This window comes from Protomyctophum bolini (genome assembly GCF_963924005.1).
Source record: "Protomyctophum bolini genome assembly, chromosome: 22".
Lineage (NCBI taxonomy): Eukaryota > Metazoa > Chordata > Actinopteri > Myctophiformes > Myctophidae > Protomyctophum > Protomyctophum bolini.
This window is the reverse complement of record NC_137883.1, coordinates 21,698,142-21,713,704: the sequence shown is the minus strand read 5'-3', so window position 1 is coordinate 21,713,704 and position 15,563 is coordinate 21,698,142. Positions and strand designations below refer to the sequence as shown.

The 15,563-nt window shown below is 42.7% G+C and overlaps 1 protein-coding gene across 2 annotated transcripts in view; it reads right to left on the bottom strand.

The window, feature by feature from the left end:
- Nucleotides 1-15,563, bottom strand: part of pi4kaa (phosphatidylinositol 4-kinase, catalytic, alpha a) — a 54,751-nt gene that overhangs the window by 23,954 nt on the left and 15,234 nt on the right. Inside the window, exons 19-36 of one of the 2 annotated variants that reach the window (XM_080755893.1) lie at nt 15,417-15,467; nt 15,149-15,257; nt 14,555-14,691; nt 14,292-14,425; nt 13,159-13,241; nt 12,535-12,605; nt 11,381-11,505; nt 8,631-8,712; nt 7,960-8,043; nt 7,674-7,763; nt 6,157-6,276; nt 5,880-5,972; nt 5,297-5,453; nt 4,660-4,787; nt 3,942-4,100; nt 3,563-3,714; nt 3,166-3,273; nt 2,120-2,340 (exon numbers count right to left, since the gene is read on the bottom strand). In XM_080755893.1, the coding sequence (XP_080612019.1) occupies nt 2,120-2,340; nt 3,166-3,273; nt 3,563-3,714; nt 3,942-4,100; nt 4,660-4,787; nt 5,297-5,453; nt 5,880-5,972; nt 6,157-6,276; nt 7,674-7,763; nt 7,960-8,043; nt 8,631-8,712; nt 11,381-11,505; nt 12,535-12,605; nt 13,159-13,241; nt 14,292-14,425; nt 14,555-14,691; nt 15,149-15,257; nt 15,417-15,467 (2,104 nt within the window). The remainder of the gene's footprint in view (nt 1-2,119; nt 2,341-3,165; nt 3,274-3,562; nt 3,715-3,941; nt 4,101-4,659; nt 4,788-5,296; nt 5,454-5,879; nt 5,973-6,156; nt 6,277-7,673; nt 7,764-7,959; nt 8,044-8,630; nt 8,713-11,380; nt 11,506-12,534; nt 12,606-13,158; nt 13,242-14,291; nt 14,426-14,554; nt 14,692-15,148; nt 15,258-15,416; nt 15,468-15,563) is intronic. The other variant, XM_080755894.1, reaches the window with a different exon arrangement.

Sequence of the window (15,563 nt, the reverse complement as noted above, 5' to 3'; positions counted from 1 at the left end):
TACATGTTTCAGCTATACGCTAGCATTAGTTAAACATGTTCTATATCACTGCTTCCATCTCATACTGTAGAATTTTAGATGCTTCATAAGGCGCATAGATAGTCCTCCATAATTTAGATGGGCTCACACAAAATACTTATTTTTGTATTTTTTCCAGTTTTTCATGTGTTTATGAGGTGACAGTACTTCATTAGAGCCCTTGGTATGGTTGTTATGTGCAATGATGTCTTCCCTTTGTATTTAGGGTTTCTTCCTGGAGGCTAAAACCTTTACAGTCAAACGTGACAATGAAAAAAACTGTTATATCCGATAGTGACATCACAATATCATCGCCTCCCCTAACCCCTCCCCCTTTATCATACCAGTAAGACGCGCAAACGCGGGAAGCGAACGCAGCTCGTACATATTTAGGTTTTGGACGTATAGCTGCTTTGGGGACTCCTTATATGGTTATGGCTGAGTCATGGTGACACAAATCACTCAGCTCCATATATGGGCACAAAAGCGGGACAGACAGACAGACAAACACACAGACAGACAGACATGATCTGCTAGGTCTCATAGTAAGTGCTCACTGCGTTCGCAACAACAACAGCTGTGGGTGCGGCTTCAGTTCAGGTGAATCAGCACCCACCAGGCATACTTAATGAACTGGTTGGCATGTCCACATAAAAACGACCCTTTAACAAATACTATGCACTTTTTTTGAAAGAAATCTTCCTCCTTATATAATAATAACATGATCATGTTTTAGGGTGAAAAAAAATCACGGCACTCCATCTTTAACTAACGACTTAAATCACGAGTTTGAGTATGAATACGATGGATTAAGCATTTAATGTATTTAATGCTTAAAAGTGTATCTTTATTATAAAGTGCTACCAGAAATAGATGGAAGAGTTCAGCCACAGACTCATGGTCTCCCAGTGCAAGAGCAACACAAAACCACGTGGACAGTCTTTTATGCCTGTAGTTCTGGGATTAAAACCATGTGGACAGTCCTTTATGCCTGTAGTTCAACACAAAACCACGTGGACAGTCTTTTATGCCTGCAGTTCTGGGATTAAAACCATGTGGACAGTCCTTTATGCCTGTAGTTCAACACAAAACCATGTGGACAGTCTTTTATGCCTGTAGTTCTGGGATTAAAACCATGTGGACAGTCCTTTATGCCTGTAGTTCAACACAAAACCACGTGGACAGTCTTTTATGCCTGTAGTTCTGGGATTAAAACCATGTGGACAGTCCTTTATGCCTGTAGTTCAACACAAAACCACATGGACAGTCCTTTATGCCTGCAGTTCTGGGATTACCGACGACTCCTGCTCGACACTATTTCCTCATGGACTACTACTACTCTACATACTACAGAAAATGTTGTTAATGGACAGCGGGAACAGCTGGGGAGTTGGGGGAGGGGGGTAAGCAGCGTCTTTAGAGGCAGTATGACTTGACTTCTGTGAAAATCCTGTAACCCTCCGTGGGCTGCATTTTGCCAACGGGTTGCAATTTTGACACCCCTGGTACAGTTCACCACTGTTCTCATTCTTATCTCTCTACACTTGCCTGTCCCGTTATTGTTTTTGCTGCTACAAACACCTCAATTTCCCCCACAGGGATCAATACATCTAAACCAGGAGTTCTCAAGTGGGTGTCGTGACACAAGTCCAGAGGTGCCGCAGAATACTTTGATAATATTTGGACTTTATCAATTTAATTTAACCACTTAGATAGACCCTCCATACTTCAAGTATGACGTTACTTTCAATCTGTTGTAATGGAAACTACTATTCTCTCAAGTTTTCTAAGGTTCTATAAAGTAACATGATGAAAAGGTTATTTACAGGGGTGACCAGACTAAAAAAGAAAAGAACAGTTTGAGATCCACTGATCTAAACATATATTATCTGGAAAAGAGCCATCAAGGGAAAGACAGAAAAGAGAGGCGTGAAGATGAAGTGAGAGCAGGCATGTGAGAGGGGATATGAAACAGAAAGAGAAGAGACAGATGGGTGAATCAGCACAGCATACATGTGTGAGGATAGAACAGCATCAAATTTGACATGCTTTAAAAAAACATGCTATACTGCGCCGCAGGTTTCCACTGCTTTCAGCTTACTTAGGAGCGATATCGGAGAAGTGCTGGACACGATAAGCGATCCGAATATCCCGGCAGAGAGGCTGCTCGGTGCTGGGGTGGTACCAAGCTCACCGGGTGGAACCAGCTGGCACGCCGCCAGGTACTTCTTGTCGGACAGGATGCTGGCGTAGAAGCGGATCATGATGCTGATGTCCTCGCGCAGCCGCTTGTCGCCCTGGGTGGGGAACTTTGGAGCAGCGCTGGAGAGACAGGAGGAGAAAACGTTAAGCACGTAACCCATTAAGATCCGAGGACCAGATTCTACAAAATGTTGTCTTCTAAATCATGACGGTTTCACCTATGTTTCTATATCCGTGGTTCTCAAACTTCCCCCTGACAACATTATTGGCATGTAATGTACCCTAACTAACAAGACACAACTAAAACGCAAGGGGAACTGAGATATACTATAGCCTGATTGTTACTGGTATAAGAAATACCAATAGACTACACTTTACTATGGTACCCTATTGTGATATGAAGTTATATGAAAATAATTTTATTTATTATGATTATGATTATGGAAAACAAATAAAATAAACCATTTGCTTTATAAAGAACCTGATTTTGTCTTCAATGTTTTTTCCACAAATGAGTCTTGAGTGCTGCGCTACGAGCTTGTAGATCTGCTATTTTTCAACAGCTAAAGTTTAAAATAATGGTTAAAGTGAGCTAAGCTAAGGTGACACAGATGCGTTCCAGGTGGGTTAAGCCCTATGAACCTCTTCACTCTTCATACGACTGACTGCAAAAATAGTGGCACGCATCCGCTGTACTCATAAATCAGCTATATTTGACAAAAATCGACGCACACCAAGGATCTTCTGTACTTGTCCTACTGTATCTAACTCAGTAGGCTCTGACCTGGACATTACAAGGAACAGTATAAATACCATTATTCCTGCACAAAGTACCTGGTACTGAAAACAGGGCTCTGATAATTGTCTATTAGATTTTTCTTCTTTATAAAAGAAAGTCGGCCTAATTTCACAAATAATAGTTAAGACTGTGTTTGCATTTTGTACCTGAAGTAATCAAAGGCGGTGGAATAGATCTTCTCTCTGAGGACGTTCCTTATGGTGGTGTTGGTGACAACATCCGAGTGCAGCAGAGACAGACCCAGGGTCAGCAACCTGTGGTATACAGTAAAACACATTGTATTCACAGAACATATCCACAATACAGGGTCAGCAACCTGTTGTGAGTTTTCAGACTACGGTGGAAGACTGTAATGTACCTCTCCAGACTGCACCTTAGCCCGTAGCACTTGTCCTGGTCTTGACGACCTTGCAGGTGTATGCAAAGGCTAAACTCTCCTCTCCATATTTAAACTTGTGGTGTTCTCTCGTTAAATCAATGCCCGGCCTACCTTCATCGACAAAAGCATCCAAAGTAGCATATGAGAACGCTGGAAATGCGGACCTGAAGCGCGGTCCAATGGCAGCGACGTGACGGTTGAGGCTGCTCTTAGTTCCGCCCACGCTGAGGGACAGAGAGCGTTGCATCAGACTGCAGAAGATCTCCACCTGGTCTTCACTGGAGTACTTGGCTATCTCAAACCTCTGGACCAGGAACTGGACAGATGGATGGATGGATGAAGAGAAGCAACATCTCATACTGTACAATACTGACTTTGGGAAAGCATGAATGAATGCTTCGCGCACACAATTTAGGCATCTAGCAGACGCTCTTAATACAGAGCGACTTACAGTAAGCAAGAAAGGAAGATTATCTAGGATCATAGGTAAACCAAGACCCTTTCATCACACACACACACACACACACACACACACACACACACCTCTATCCAGATGTAATGTGGCGTGACGTCTGGAGGGCAGGGGACCGGCTGACTCTCTTCCGAGGCGGCCAGAGGGTCGGCCTCCACCTGGGCGTCAGAGAACAGGCCCATCTTCAGCTCCACGGTCATCTGCCACGCCCCCGCCATCTCCCGCATGAACTGCAAACAGAGGCCGAGAGAGAGAATGTCTGATAGACGCTGGTGTGTGGGGGGGTCTGTGTACAGCTTGCAAATTTTGATTTAGTCATAGTCATTTGAATAAAATTGTGTTTAGCTTTACTCACCTGAAATGTTTTAGTGTTATAGTTTTAGCCGTTTCTCCTTTATTTGCCGATGGGTTCTCAGATTGAGTTTTAGTTGACTACATAATATAAGATTTTAGTCAACTAAATCTACAGTTGATTTAGTCGACTAAGATGTATTTTGGCAGGCCGTGATGCCGTCGTAATGGCTGATTTTACACTTACAGCGCGTCTTACACTATTTTCAGCATGCAACCAAGCGTAAAACGACTTGTCTTTTAGTTCTGCTAGATCTCTTCTCCACTAATACCTCCCTAACATTTTCGTCTAGTTTTTATTTGTTGAAGAAATTGGCAGTATATGTAGTCTTAGTTTAAGTCATCATAGCTTAGATTTGATTTAGTTTCCGTCAGGTAGTAAGTCGACGAACATTTTTCGTCATGGTTCTAGTTGGCAAAATGAACACTGGTACGTACAGGGACTTCCACTCCGGTGCGTGCAGCCAGCAGCCATTCCCAGCAGGCGATGGCTGTCTCCATGCCAATCTCTGTGAACATCCTCAGAGGAGACCAGCACAGATGGTGCAGGAGCTGAGGGTCACATTCTACACGGCAAACAAGAGAAAGAGGACGGGTCAGGTAAATGGAACAAACAAGATCATTCTTATTAAAGTTTGGTATATTTACACAATAACTTCTCCAAGCCATGGTATATTGCGATACAGCTAAGGAGCATTGATCAACGACCCCCTTAGCTGTGATATGTCATACTACATACAATGGCTGGGAGACTGTTGCTGTGTTTTTATTAATGGTTAGCAAAGGCAATGATGATGATAATAAACACATCCTAATTACAATTGATCTTTCTTTCAATTTAGAGTAGAGTAGATTATTTTTCACCTAATTTTTTCTCCCAATTGAGTCGTTTCCCACTGCTTTGCCACTGCACCGCCTCCACCCAATCTCCTACCTTCCTCACAAACCCTTGTGAGCTTGTACTGTAGATCTGTTATTTTCTCGCGAATGTCGGCCAAGAACAGAAACGCCAGAGTTCATGTGGTTAAAGATAACATCGCGCACGGATGACGGAGACAACCACGGACGAACGAACCTTTGGTGCTGATGAGCAGGGCAGCCAGTTTGAACATGGCCTCGGTGAAGGTCTCGGGGTGTCCACTGTCCAGGGCCTCACCCATCTGTTTGATCAACAGCCGGCTCAGGTCTGAGTGGCCTCGCACCGCCTGAGAGAAATTGATCATGCCTGACACCTAGAAACAAGAGGATGGAAATATGAGCAGGAATGAGTCAAGCAGCACTTAGTGCCGTGATCTTTGTACTTTTCTGTTTTGCTTTTGTCTATGGAGTTAACATTACTCTAATAGACACTAGGGCTTTCACTTCCAACTCTTGTCGTGACAAATCATGACTACAAACAAAAATGTTCGGGCCAAACAAAGAATTAGAAAGTAGAAAAAAAACGGCAGGTTACAACACTTTTTTTGTTGGTTTTCTTCTTTGTAATTATTTGTTTGGTCCACAATATTGTGTGTGTTGTCATGATTTGTCACGACAAGAGTTGGCTTCGGACGACGCTTAAAAGGTCTTTAAATAAATACGTTTTGAAAGGTCTATAGGAAAAATGCATTGGGATTAATTTCCTGGGCCTGGTGGTGTGATTGGGTGGGCGGGCTCACCTCTCCGGCATATCTGTTCCTGAGGTTGAGGGAAGCCATAAAGTTGGAGTAGTCCTTCTTCACACAGGCTGGTCTCTCCGTCAACTGGGTGGTCTGCGGATACAAAAGCATTTAGAAGGTTTAGATTTAGAATTGTTAATATATTTTAGGTTAAAAATGTATTCATGTTCTTGCCCTCGACACCAATGACTTTCTGCTGCAGATATTACAGTATTTAATATTTCAATAAACAAAAGCGAAATGAAGTGAACGAGCTTCGGTGTAAAGGATGACCCACCCCTAGTGTGGTGCTCTGTCTGTTGTAGCCAGCAAAGTGAAGAATGCTCTCCGTGGCCATGGCCAGCCCTGTGTGTTGAGACAGACCGGAAACCCAGTTCTGATGCTTGTTCAGATACTCCTGAAAACGACAAACACACAAACGGTTAGAACAACAAGGCCCTTTAGGCCGTAATGTGAAATTTACAGTCACCAAAGTGATCAGGGACCAATACGAGTACGATCAAATTGATTGAACTTTATACTTGTATGAAGGTCAATGCTCTGTCACACGGGTTCTGTCTGGGCAGTAGTTTTCAATCAATGGTCTAGGGACCACCAGTGGTCCTTGAGGGGGTTCCAGGTGATCCCCAGCTAAATGATGAGAAGTTGTTAACCAAATGGACCCTTATAGATCTTTAACTTTGGTTTAATTTTACGCTCTCAGGAGCATTACTTGAAGAATTGTTATTTTGATCAACGTTTCAGTACAGCATAGAATTGTGGACAAGATCTTATCCAATGATAACAAAATATTCTTTAGTTTTGCGTGTGAGGCTAAATCTCATGACGGTCCGTGGCTCAAATGCTGAACAAATAATGAAAAGTGTTGAAACCCACTGCTTCAGTGGTGTCCACTGCCGTGCACCACTGTTAAACTGTCAAACCAAAACACACTAAAAGGAAAGAAACAAAACAAAACAGCGTCCTGGCGCTTGTGTAGGGATGTGTGTGCGCGCGTGCACTCTGGCGTGCGTGTGGGTGTGGTGTGTGTTTGTGTGTTAGCTCTACAGCTAGCCTCCGTACTCCGCTCACCCACGGTAACCCTCTCCGCTCAGCGGCTCCCTACTACGTGGCACGGCTCCTCTTCAAAAGACAGCGTCGACGGTAGACGTGACGGCGAGATGAGGTTTTGCAGCGGCCGCTCCATGCCTCCGGCGTGGTCGTCCCTGATTTGATGGCAGGCGATCGTCCGTTGTTTTCGAATAGCTCACTACGGGGTTTCTGAGAAACGTTCACTGGGCAACTGCCGTCCTCACAATTACAGCACCGGTCTGTACCACACACTTCTCACTCCCGCGACCGACTCAAAAACTGGAAGTCGTCTCAATTTTTGTTAGAGGCTGGGCATTCAGCGAGCAGCCAACCAGAGCCATGCACAGGCAACGTCACTGACAAAAATAGCGTGGATCTCCGTGTGAGTGCTGTCATTCCTTGAACATATTATTTTGGTTTACTCTTATTTTGGCGGATCGCCACAAAGTCTGTAAGTCTGACTTTGTACAAATGGAACCAAATAGACCCATTAGCGTCCGTTTGGTTCCATGTGTACACAGTCAGAGGAATTAGGAGAGACCTTGAAATCTATACGTCTGTGAACCATTACTCTGACAGATCAAAGCATCATACAGAAGATAGCCACTACGAAGTTAGGAAAAGGAAAGGAGGACATTTACCTCCTTTTTATTTACTCTGTCTCTCTCTAGCCTTGCACCAATACCCGATAGCAAGTTGCAAACAGGCCAGTAGATGGATTACCTGCAGGTGAGACTTGGTGACAGACGGTGCCCATTTCATGGCCTCTTTAAGGATCTCACCACACCGAGCAGCAAAGTCCTTCACTATGCTCTGAAATCACACAGTATTATTAGTCACATTCAGCAGTCACATTCAATTCAGCACAATCCAGTAATAAATGCAGTTATTATATATATATACTAAGACTAAATTCTGATTTAGTCTTAGTCTTGAATAACACCATTTAGTCATCTGAAATATTGATTTTCTTTTCCAAACAACATTAATGTTGAACAGCTGTTCCTACCTCTCTGGCCTCGTACGTGTCAGGGACAGTCACTCTGTAGGGCGTGTCTGGAATGTCATAATAAGGCTGGTCTTTGTGAATGTCCTGCAATATGTACAATCAATAGCATCACGTTGACAATCGATCCACTGTTACAGGGATAAGTAGATTACTACATGAACGCAACCATAAAAAGGTCTATATGCTAAAGGTGAAAATATTTACAAGCTCAAAGCTTCATTAACCCATTGACGCCTGGTGCAACGTATACGTTGTTCTACCCTTGATGCCGGCCGTGCTCTCTGTGTCTCATCAGCTATTGCTATACATGTAGCAACATAACTATTTAAAAAAAAAAATCATCAGAATTTGAAGGTTTTCAGAAACCTTAGGTCAGGCCCTAGAAGGCGTTCCCAGATTCGGCCTCAGGCATCAATGGGTTAACTAACATTTCTGTGTGTTGTCACACGCCAACCGGCTTCCCTCCCCCGAGTGTTCATGTCCGTTGATGCTCGACAAAGCCTGATGCGCCATGATGGATTTGAACCCGCGACCTCCTCATGGTGGGCAGACACTTCTGCGCCACCAGAGCGAGATTGGCTATTTTCATGCAACGCCATCGTATGACTAAGTATAAAATAGGGTTTTAAGTGGATAATTGAAGTGAGAGAGAATGGTTTTAAAGCACTTACAGCACTGAGGGAGAGGGAGAGTGTCTGCAGTATGTCCAGCATAGTCCTCAACACACGACCGCTCCACAACAGATGAGGGAAACTGTGAATATTAAAAAAATACACTGTTATTACTAATGATTACAAGATTCCACATTTATGATTATTACTTGCGCAAGCAGAGCGCGCAAGTAATAGTTTCGCCCGGCTCGTATGCACGGTCCCAGCCAACCTGCCACTTTTGATGCGTATGCGTATGTCCCAGCAAATTGTGCCTGATTTGCTGGGACCAGATTACATGGTGTGTATATGTATAACTATAGCTCTCAATGATGACGTAATAAATATGTGGATTAAAGGACCCAATGCCAGAGTGTAATTGGTCTTCGATTGCGACGTAATGACGATATGGTCATGGACGAATCTGGTCTCGAAATTGCGACCATTTTGGTCGCAAATGCGCCTGAATTTTAATCTGTGCGATCTCAAAATATATATATAACTAAAAAAAAGTAAGTTCCTAGTGCATTCCTGTCTGGAGTTATGATTTTTAAAATAAATATCTCCTTGGCTTCTTCTGCTCTTCCTCTAACCTCCCGTCAGTCCGTGGACTGATTGGGTGATTAACATCAGCTGGACCTGAGGTCCTCAGCTGTGAGAGACAACAAAATGGCTCAATTGAATGGAATGTGTGGAGGCAACACACACACACACTAGACATTTTCCTAGACATGAAAATGAATGAAAAGTTATGAAAATAACTTCTCATAAATATATACATATGTATATATATTTTTTACTTCAATCAAAAAGCAGGCCTACATAAAACAAATGGTTTTGTAGCCATTTACAAATCCAGAAATTATAGCAGAGACAGTATTTAGAATTTAATTATATTTTCAACTGGTGTATTGCCACAAAAATAGCATCTCATACCAACTGGCTTGTAGGCCAGTGGTTCCCAAAGTGGGGTCCGGGGACCCCTAGGGGTCCTCAGCTAAATGATAGTTAGGAACCAAATGGACCCTTATGGGTCTGAAACTCTGAGAGTGTACTACATACTATGGGTAAACCAATTTCACTGTACATTTGTACACTCAGTTAAATTAACTTTGATTTTGCAATATACAGTGGGGTCCCAGAGATAGAAATGGGGAACGGTAGCCTAATTCAGGTCAAACTGGGGGTCCTTGAAATGTAAATAACTGAAAATCACTGCTAGAGCCGTAAAAATCTTCTCTTATGGGGGTCCCTGGCATATATTTCCAAATGGGGGTCCGTGGGCTAATGAGTGTCAATTTGGGGGTCCTTGACATGAAAAATTTTGGGAACCACTGTTGTAGGCTACAAGTGTAATAATAATGAATGTAAAAAATAGATTACATATTGGTGCTCGTAAGATTTTGGTGGGTGCTCCTAATTTTTTTCTGGTGCTCCTTCATTCTGAATTTGGGAGCACCAGTGCTACCAAGTAAAAAAGTTAATTTCGAGCCCTGCATACGCATCAAAAGTGGCGGGTTGGCTGGGACGGTTTTAGGCGCAAAGTAACCACAGTATACCGCTAATCAAATTACATATAGTATATGTATAACTAGCTCTCATTGATGACGTAAGAAATATGTGGATTAAAGGACCCAATGCCAGAGTGTAATTGGTCTTCGATTGTGATGTAATGACGATATGTTTTAGTGTTGGGAGGTTTAAAGGTAATGCTCCTGTGTATACATGTATGTAATCTGGTCCCAGCAAATCAGGCACAATTTGCTGGCAAAAGTGGCGGGTTGGCTGGGACGTTTTTTTTTAATATTATTTATCCCACGATTTTGTAACCCATTTTTCACCCCTGTGTCAATCATCTAATGTGTTCCTCGGCTCTACACACCCTCCGCCAACCTGGGGAGAGCAACGGACTTAACTCATGCTTCCTTCATGCTTGAGTGTCCAAGTTGCTCCTTTACACCTGACAGGGGGGAGTTTCCCTGGTTGGACGTAGCGTGTGGAAGGAACACGTTATTCCAACCAGTTCCTTTCCCCTCCATCAGGCGCCCCGGCTGGCCAGGGGGAGGCAGTTTAGAGACCAGGATTACTGCATGTTTTTTGTGAGGGTACCTACCCTAGGGGACATGGGGAGAACATGCAAACTCCACACAGAAAGGCCCTTTCGCCAACCCCGCCTTCGGGTATGGGCACTGATGACGCGGAGGAGGAAACACGCCGCCAGCACCCACAGCGCCCCGAGCGGGAATCGAACCCAGGACCTTCTAGCTGTGAGGCGACAGCACTACCAACTGTGCCACCGTGCCCCAGGTACAGGTAAAGGTAACATGTGTATAGTGTATACATGTATGTAATCTGGCACCACTGCCGTATCAGGCACAATTAGCTAATAATTTTTTTACATGCATAAAGTAGGTAGGTAGCAAATAGTTACACCTAATAATTAGACATTTCAAACGTTCCTTCACAGAGATACTGAGATTTCACAGTTTATAGCGGTCGAAAGTACTTGCGCGCTCTGCTTGCGCACTAGTTGGCCAGTGTGCAACAAGCCAGTGTGCAACAAGCAAGTATACACTCGACAGAGTGCAGTTCTAGTTTCCAATATATTCAAAGTGTCGTTGCAAAGGGTATTTTTACACACAGTAACTCTCCTCTTTTAGACATTACTATGTCACAGTGGTTAAAAGAGATATCCTCATGATGATATTATTGAAAACTGGAAACATTGTGTGTGACTTCAGAGAGATTTGGGTGTAAATTGCAACTCTCACGTTTCAGCCAGTCCAGAAAGATATTTGTCGGCCACTCTGCGGATCCTCTTATGGATGTGGTTGAAGTTGACCAGCAGGAACTGTGCATGGCGTTCCAACTCCTCCTCATGGGCCTTGGTCTTTGGCTGTAAAGAAAAAGAAAGAAAAAAAAAGAAGGAAAAAGAAGTTCGCATTACCGGTGATGTATATGGAACTACAATTCACATTAATAATAGTGTAGATAACAGTTTTAAGTTGTCTCTGTTCAAATGAGAGAACAAACATGTTATTACAGGATCCATGGGCACTGGGCAGGAGGGGTTTTAGGCAGCATGGACCCTAAAGATCTGGCTTGCTGATAAGCAGCTGTTGATAGTAGCTATGTTAGGACATGCACCTACTGTGCTCCTGTTGTCCTTCCTGTTGACCACTACCATAGGGAACCACCTTTAGCATTCTCCCTTTGATATCTTTGTCCTGATTTGTATTTAAAGTCTACTGAAAATGTCTATCTGTGTGTTAGGCCCACAAGCCGTGAGGCTGGCTGGGTGCATCCATGGAGCTCCATGCTCCATGGCTGTGATCTCTGCTGTTTTTCTACACTCTCTGCAATAAAATGGACTTCGAAACATTCATCTGCGTGCATCGTCGTCAGTCTCTCTCTTAAGTTGTTAGATAGAAAATATACATCACCGGTACATTCATTTTTGACATGGCTTCTTATATGGGCCTCAAAATCAGAACACATGATGATACAAAGGCTATGTGTTATTAAGTTATTAAGACCAGATTCTACAAATGTCTTCTAAATCCTGACAGTTTTCTGAAAAACGTATCAGTGGTGCACTGGTGGCTCAAACTATTTCATGTCAAGGACCCACATAATTATCTGAATTTGGCCACGAATATTCTTCACGATATTCTTGTTATTGTTAAAAAAACATTGAAAGAATACACATATTCAAAGATTTTAACACATTTTCACGATTTCTTCAAAAATAGCAGATCTACAAGATTGCACTCTGTGCCGTGCTATGAGCTTGCAGATCTGCTATTTTTCAACAGCTGAAGTTTAAAATAATGGTTAAAGTGGTTCAAAGCTATAAAGTGACACAGATGCGTCCTCAGGTCTAAATGAGTTAATGTGCACTGCAAGGTGTAAAGATCCCCCTCACTTTATCAGCCATCATGTGCAGGAAGATCTCAAAGACCTTATCGCCGACTGCGATGACACACTGCATCATACCTGCAGAGAAGATGTCAATCGTTTCAAGGAAAAATGTAGCGGGATAAAGTACGTACTCACAATTTGTACTTAAGTAAAAGTATTAATACTGCAATATAGAAATACACTGTGAAGTAAGTCTGAAATTCAAAATGTACTCGAGTAAAAGTACAACAGTAACTTTGAATATTCAATTATATGATATACTATAATACCCTCTGTTTGGTGGCTTAATTTATTTGATGTTTTGTTTCTTCACAGAGTCAAATGTTTTATTATCATGAATAATCAGGACCCTGGATTGCTTGATTCTAGGCTTAAAATAATTTATATAAATATTTTTGGAAATCTCTATGGGAAGAATGTATGAGGTCTGGAAGGATGTAACCAGAAAATAGAATGCTATGCCCCATTATGTCTTTATATGTGTTGATTAATTGAATATACAGGACCACAATGCAAACAATTAAGCCCTCAGGGTTATCTTTTTAGCATTATTGTATTGTATAACTGTACCTGTGTACTTTTTTCAGACCGCAAATAACGTCTTAAATTAAATCAAGCTAACTCTTACCAGACTTGTCCTTCTGTATAGCCCTGTCCTCAAAGTAGCGGAACATGACCTGGAAACGGTCGGAATCCAAACAACGAAGCATCCTAAGAGATAAGAACACATTGAGGAAAACATGGAAAAGTATAAGTAGCCTATTGTATGTACTGTATGTATCAATGACCTCTACTGATCCGTGATGCCTCTCGGCTCCCCAAAAACAACAATGGCGGACGTGGTCGCGCGGATCGGAGCATTGTCTACCTAAGAGTCTTTAGAGGCATTCATATTTTAGTTGCTATTGAGCCACTAAACATGGTCACTTTGTTCATCCACCGCGATCTGAGCTGGAATTCTCATAAAAAAGACCTAGAAATGCCTCAGCCCCCACTTTTGTTTTTCAATGCATTGAGGCTGAAAGCCAATTGAACACGGAGCTGCTGATCGACCGAGAGCTTTGATATGTGGTAAGCCAACGTTATAGGTTTATCATTAAATAGAACGCTAAATAACACGTCAAACACGTCTGTGGCGCAGTGGGATGTCCTGAATAATCAGTTAAATCAATACATGGCGTTTTATGAGTTAAGAGCTGAGGGTTCTCTGTGGGTCTGTGATTGCAGGTGCTCTTTGGCGTGGACAATGGGGAATTTGAATGTTGTGTATGCATTTTCTGTAATATGATGTGGATATCTTTGTGTAGACTAATGCCACTGTTTTCAAAGTGGGGTATGTGGATCCCTGGGGGTCCACGACACATAGCCAGGGGGTACCTGGGCCAAACACGTTTGAGAACCCCTGGTCTAATGATGGAATGATTGACAGTTTCAGTTTGTGGTCACTATAATGAGGTGATGTATCTGTCATAACCAGTGGACTCTGATGAACCAGTGGACTCTGGCCGAAACGCCATTGATCACCTGCGTTGATTGTTTTTTCTTTACCTAGCAACTAAGCAATGGAAAAATGTAAGCTATTTATCATAGCTGAACAGAGGGCCGGCCTTTTTAAGTTCACCGACTGACTTTCTCACTCCGATGTTACATAAAAGGAAGGAACTTAAAAATCAGCTTACATCTGACCAGAAAGTGGATACTGTCTTGGTTTGTACCTCATGTACTCCAGTCTATACACTGATAGTAAGTATCTTCATATACCTCATGTACTCCAGCCTGTACACCGATAGTAAATAGGTGGACATGGCGAAGTCCAGCTTGTTGACCAGAGCGCTGGCTTCAGGAGGAGGGTCCAGCAGGTTTATAATGGTACTGCGCAGGTCATTCAACTCGGCCTGAAAGACAGTGACGAACCATTAAACCACAACATTAAACACAAAACGATAGACTAGCCATGGCAAAAAATGTCCAGCGCAAGCCAGCGCGGTGATGAGGCCTGACCCCTGTCTGGCTCCCTTCCTCACCGCAGTGACGGTGTCGTTCTTCAGGGCGGAGTTGTATTGCAGCTCAGAGCGGAGGGGCTCTCCACTGGGGAAGGTCAGGAGCGGAGATTTAGTCGCTATCTCACATACTCCCTCATACCACTCCTCTGGCCACAGACCTGAAAGGGTTAAGATAAAAAAAATAAAAAAAACATTATCAGGATTATTATGTGTGAAATTATTTTGTAAATGAGCCTGATATGTTGTCCAATTAAAAACACAAGGGCTAATATTTCAGTGGATGGACTCAACATGGTGTCTTTCAAAATTGGCCTGAAAAACATCTAAATGTACTTCCATCTCTTTTTGTACATAATAGGCTAGTGTTTGTATTTGTTGATGACATGTATTATTGTGTTAATTGTGTATGACATGCTGATGAATTTAACAACATAAGACCACAATGGAAACAACTAGTACACAGGGCTTTTTTTGTGTTATTTTTTTGTGCTTTAATGTCTTACTGTACCACCACCTGCGGTTTGCATTTCTGACCAATAAAGTATTCAATCAATCAATGCACTGAAGCGACAACTGAATGATACATTTAGTTGAACAAAATAAATGCTTGTCCACCTGATCCCTCCACGGCAAAGCCCATGACCACCGAGTAGAGCCAGAAGTCCCTGAACAGCTTCTGCAGACGTGGCTTTGCTTCTTTGATGACCGGCAGCCTCTTAGTGAGCTACGAAGACACACACAGAAGAGTTCAGCCTGATTTATACGCAATAAAGAGGCACAAGAAATGTGGTGCTTATCGGTCAAGTGGTTTCCAAGATGAAGCATATCAGGAAGCCGTTATGAGCAGCAGGTCAAAACTATTCAAAGAAGGTCAAGTACTTACTACAGCAATAACTGGAATTAACACACCCAGGTTCCCAGCACTGCTTGATGCCTAGAAAATGGAGAAGTACCATACAAGAAATATTAATATGCGATTAAAATGTGATTAATTTCGACTAATTAATTACAATGCCTCAATTCCCTCAAA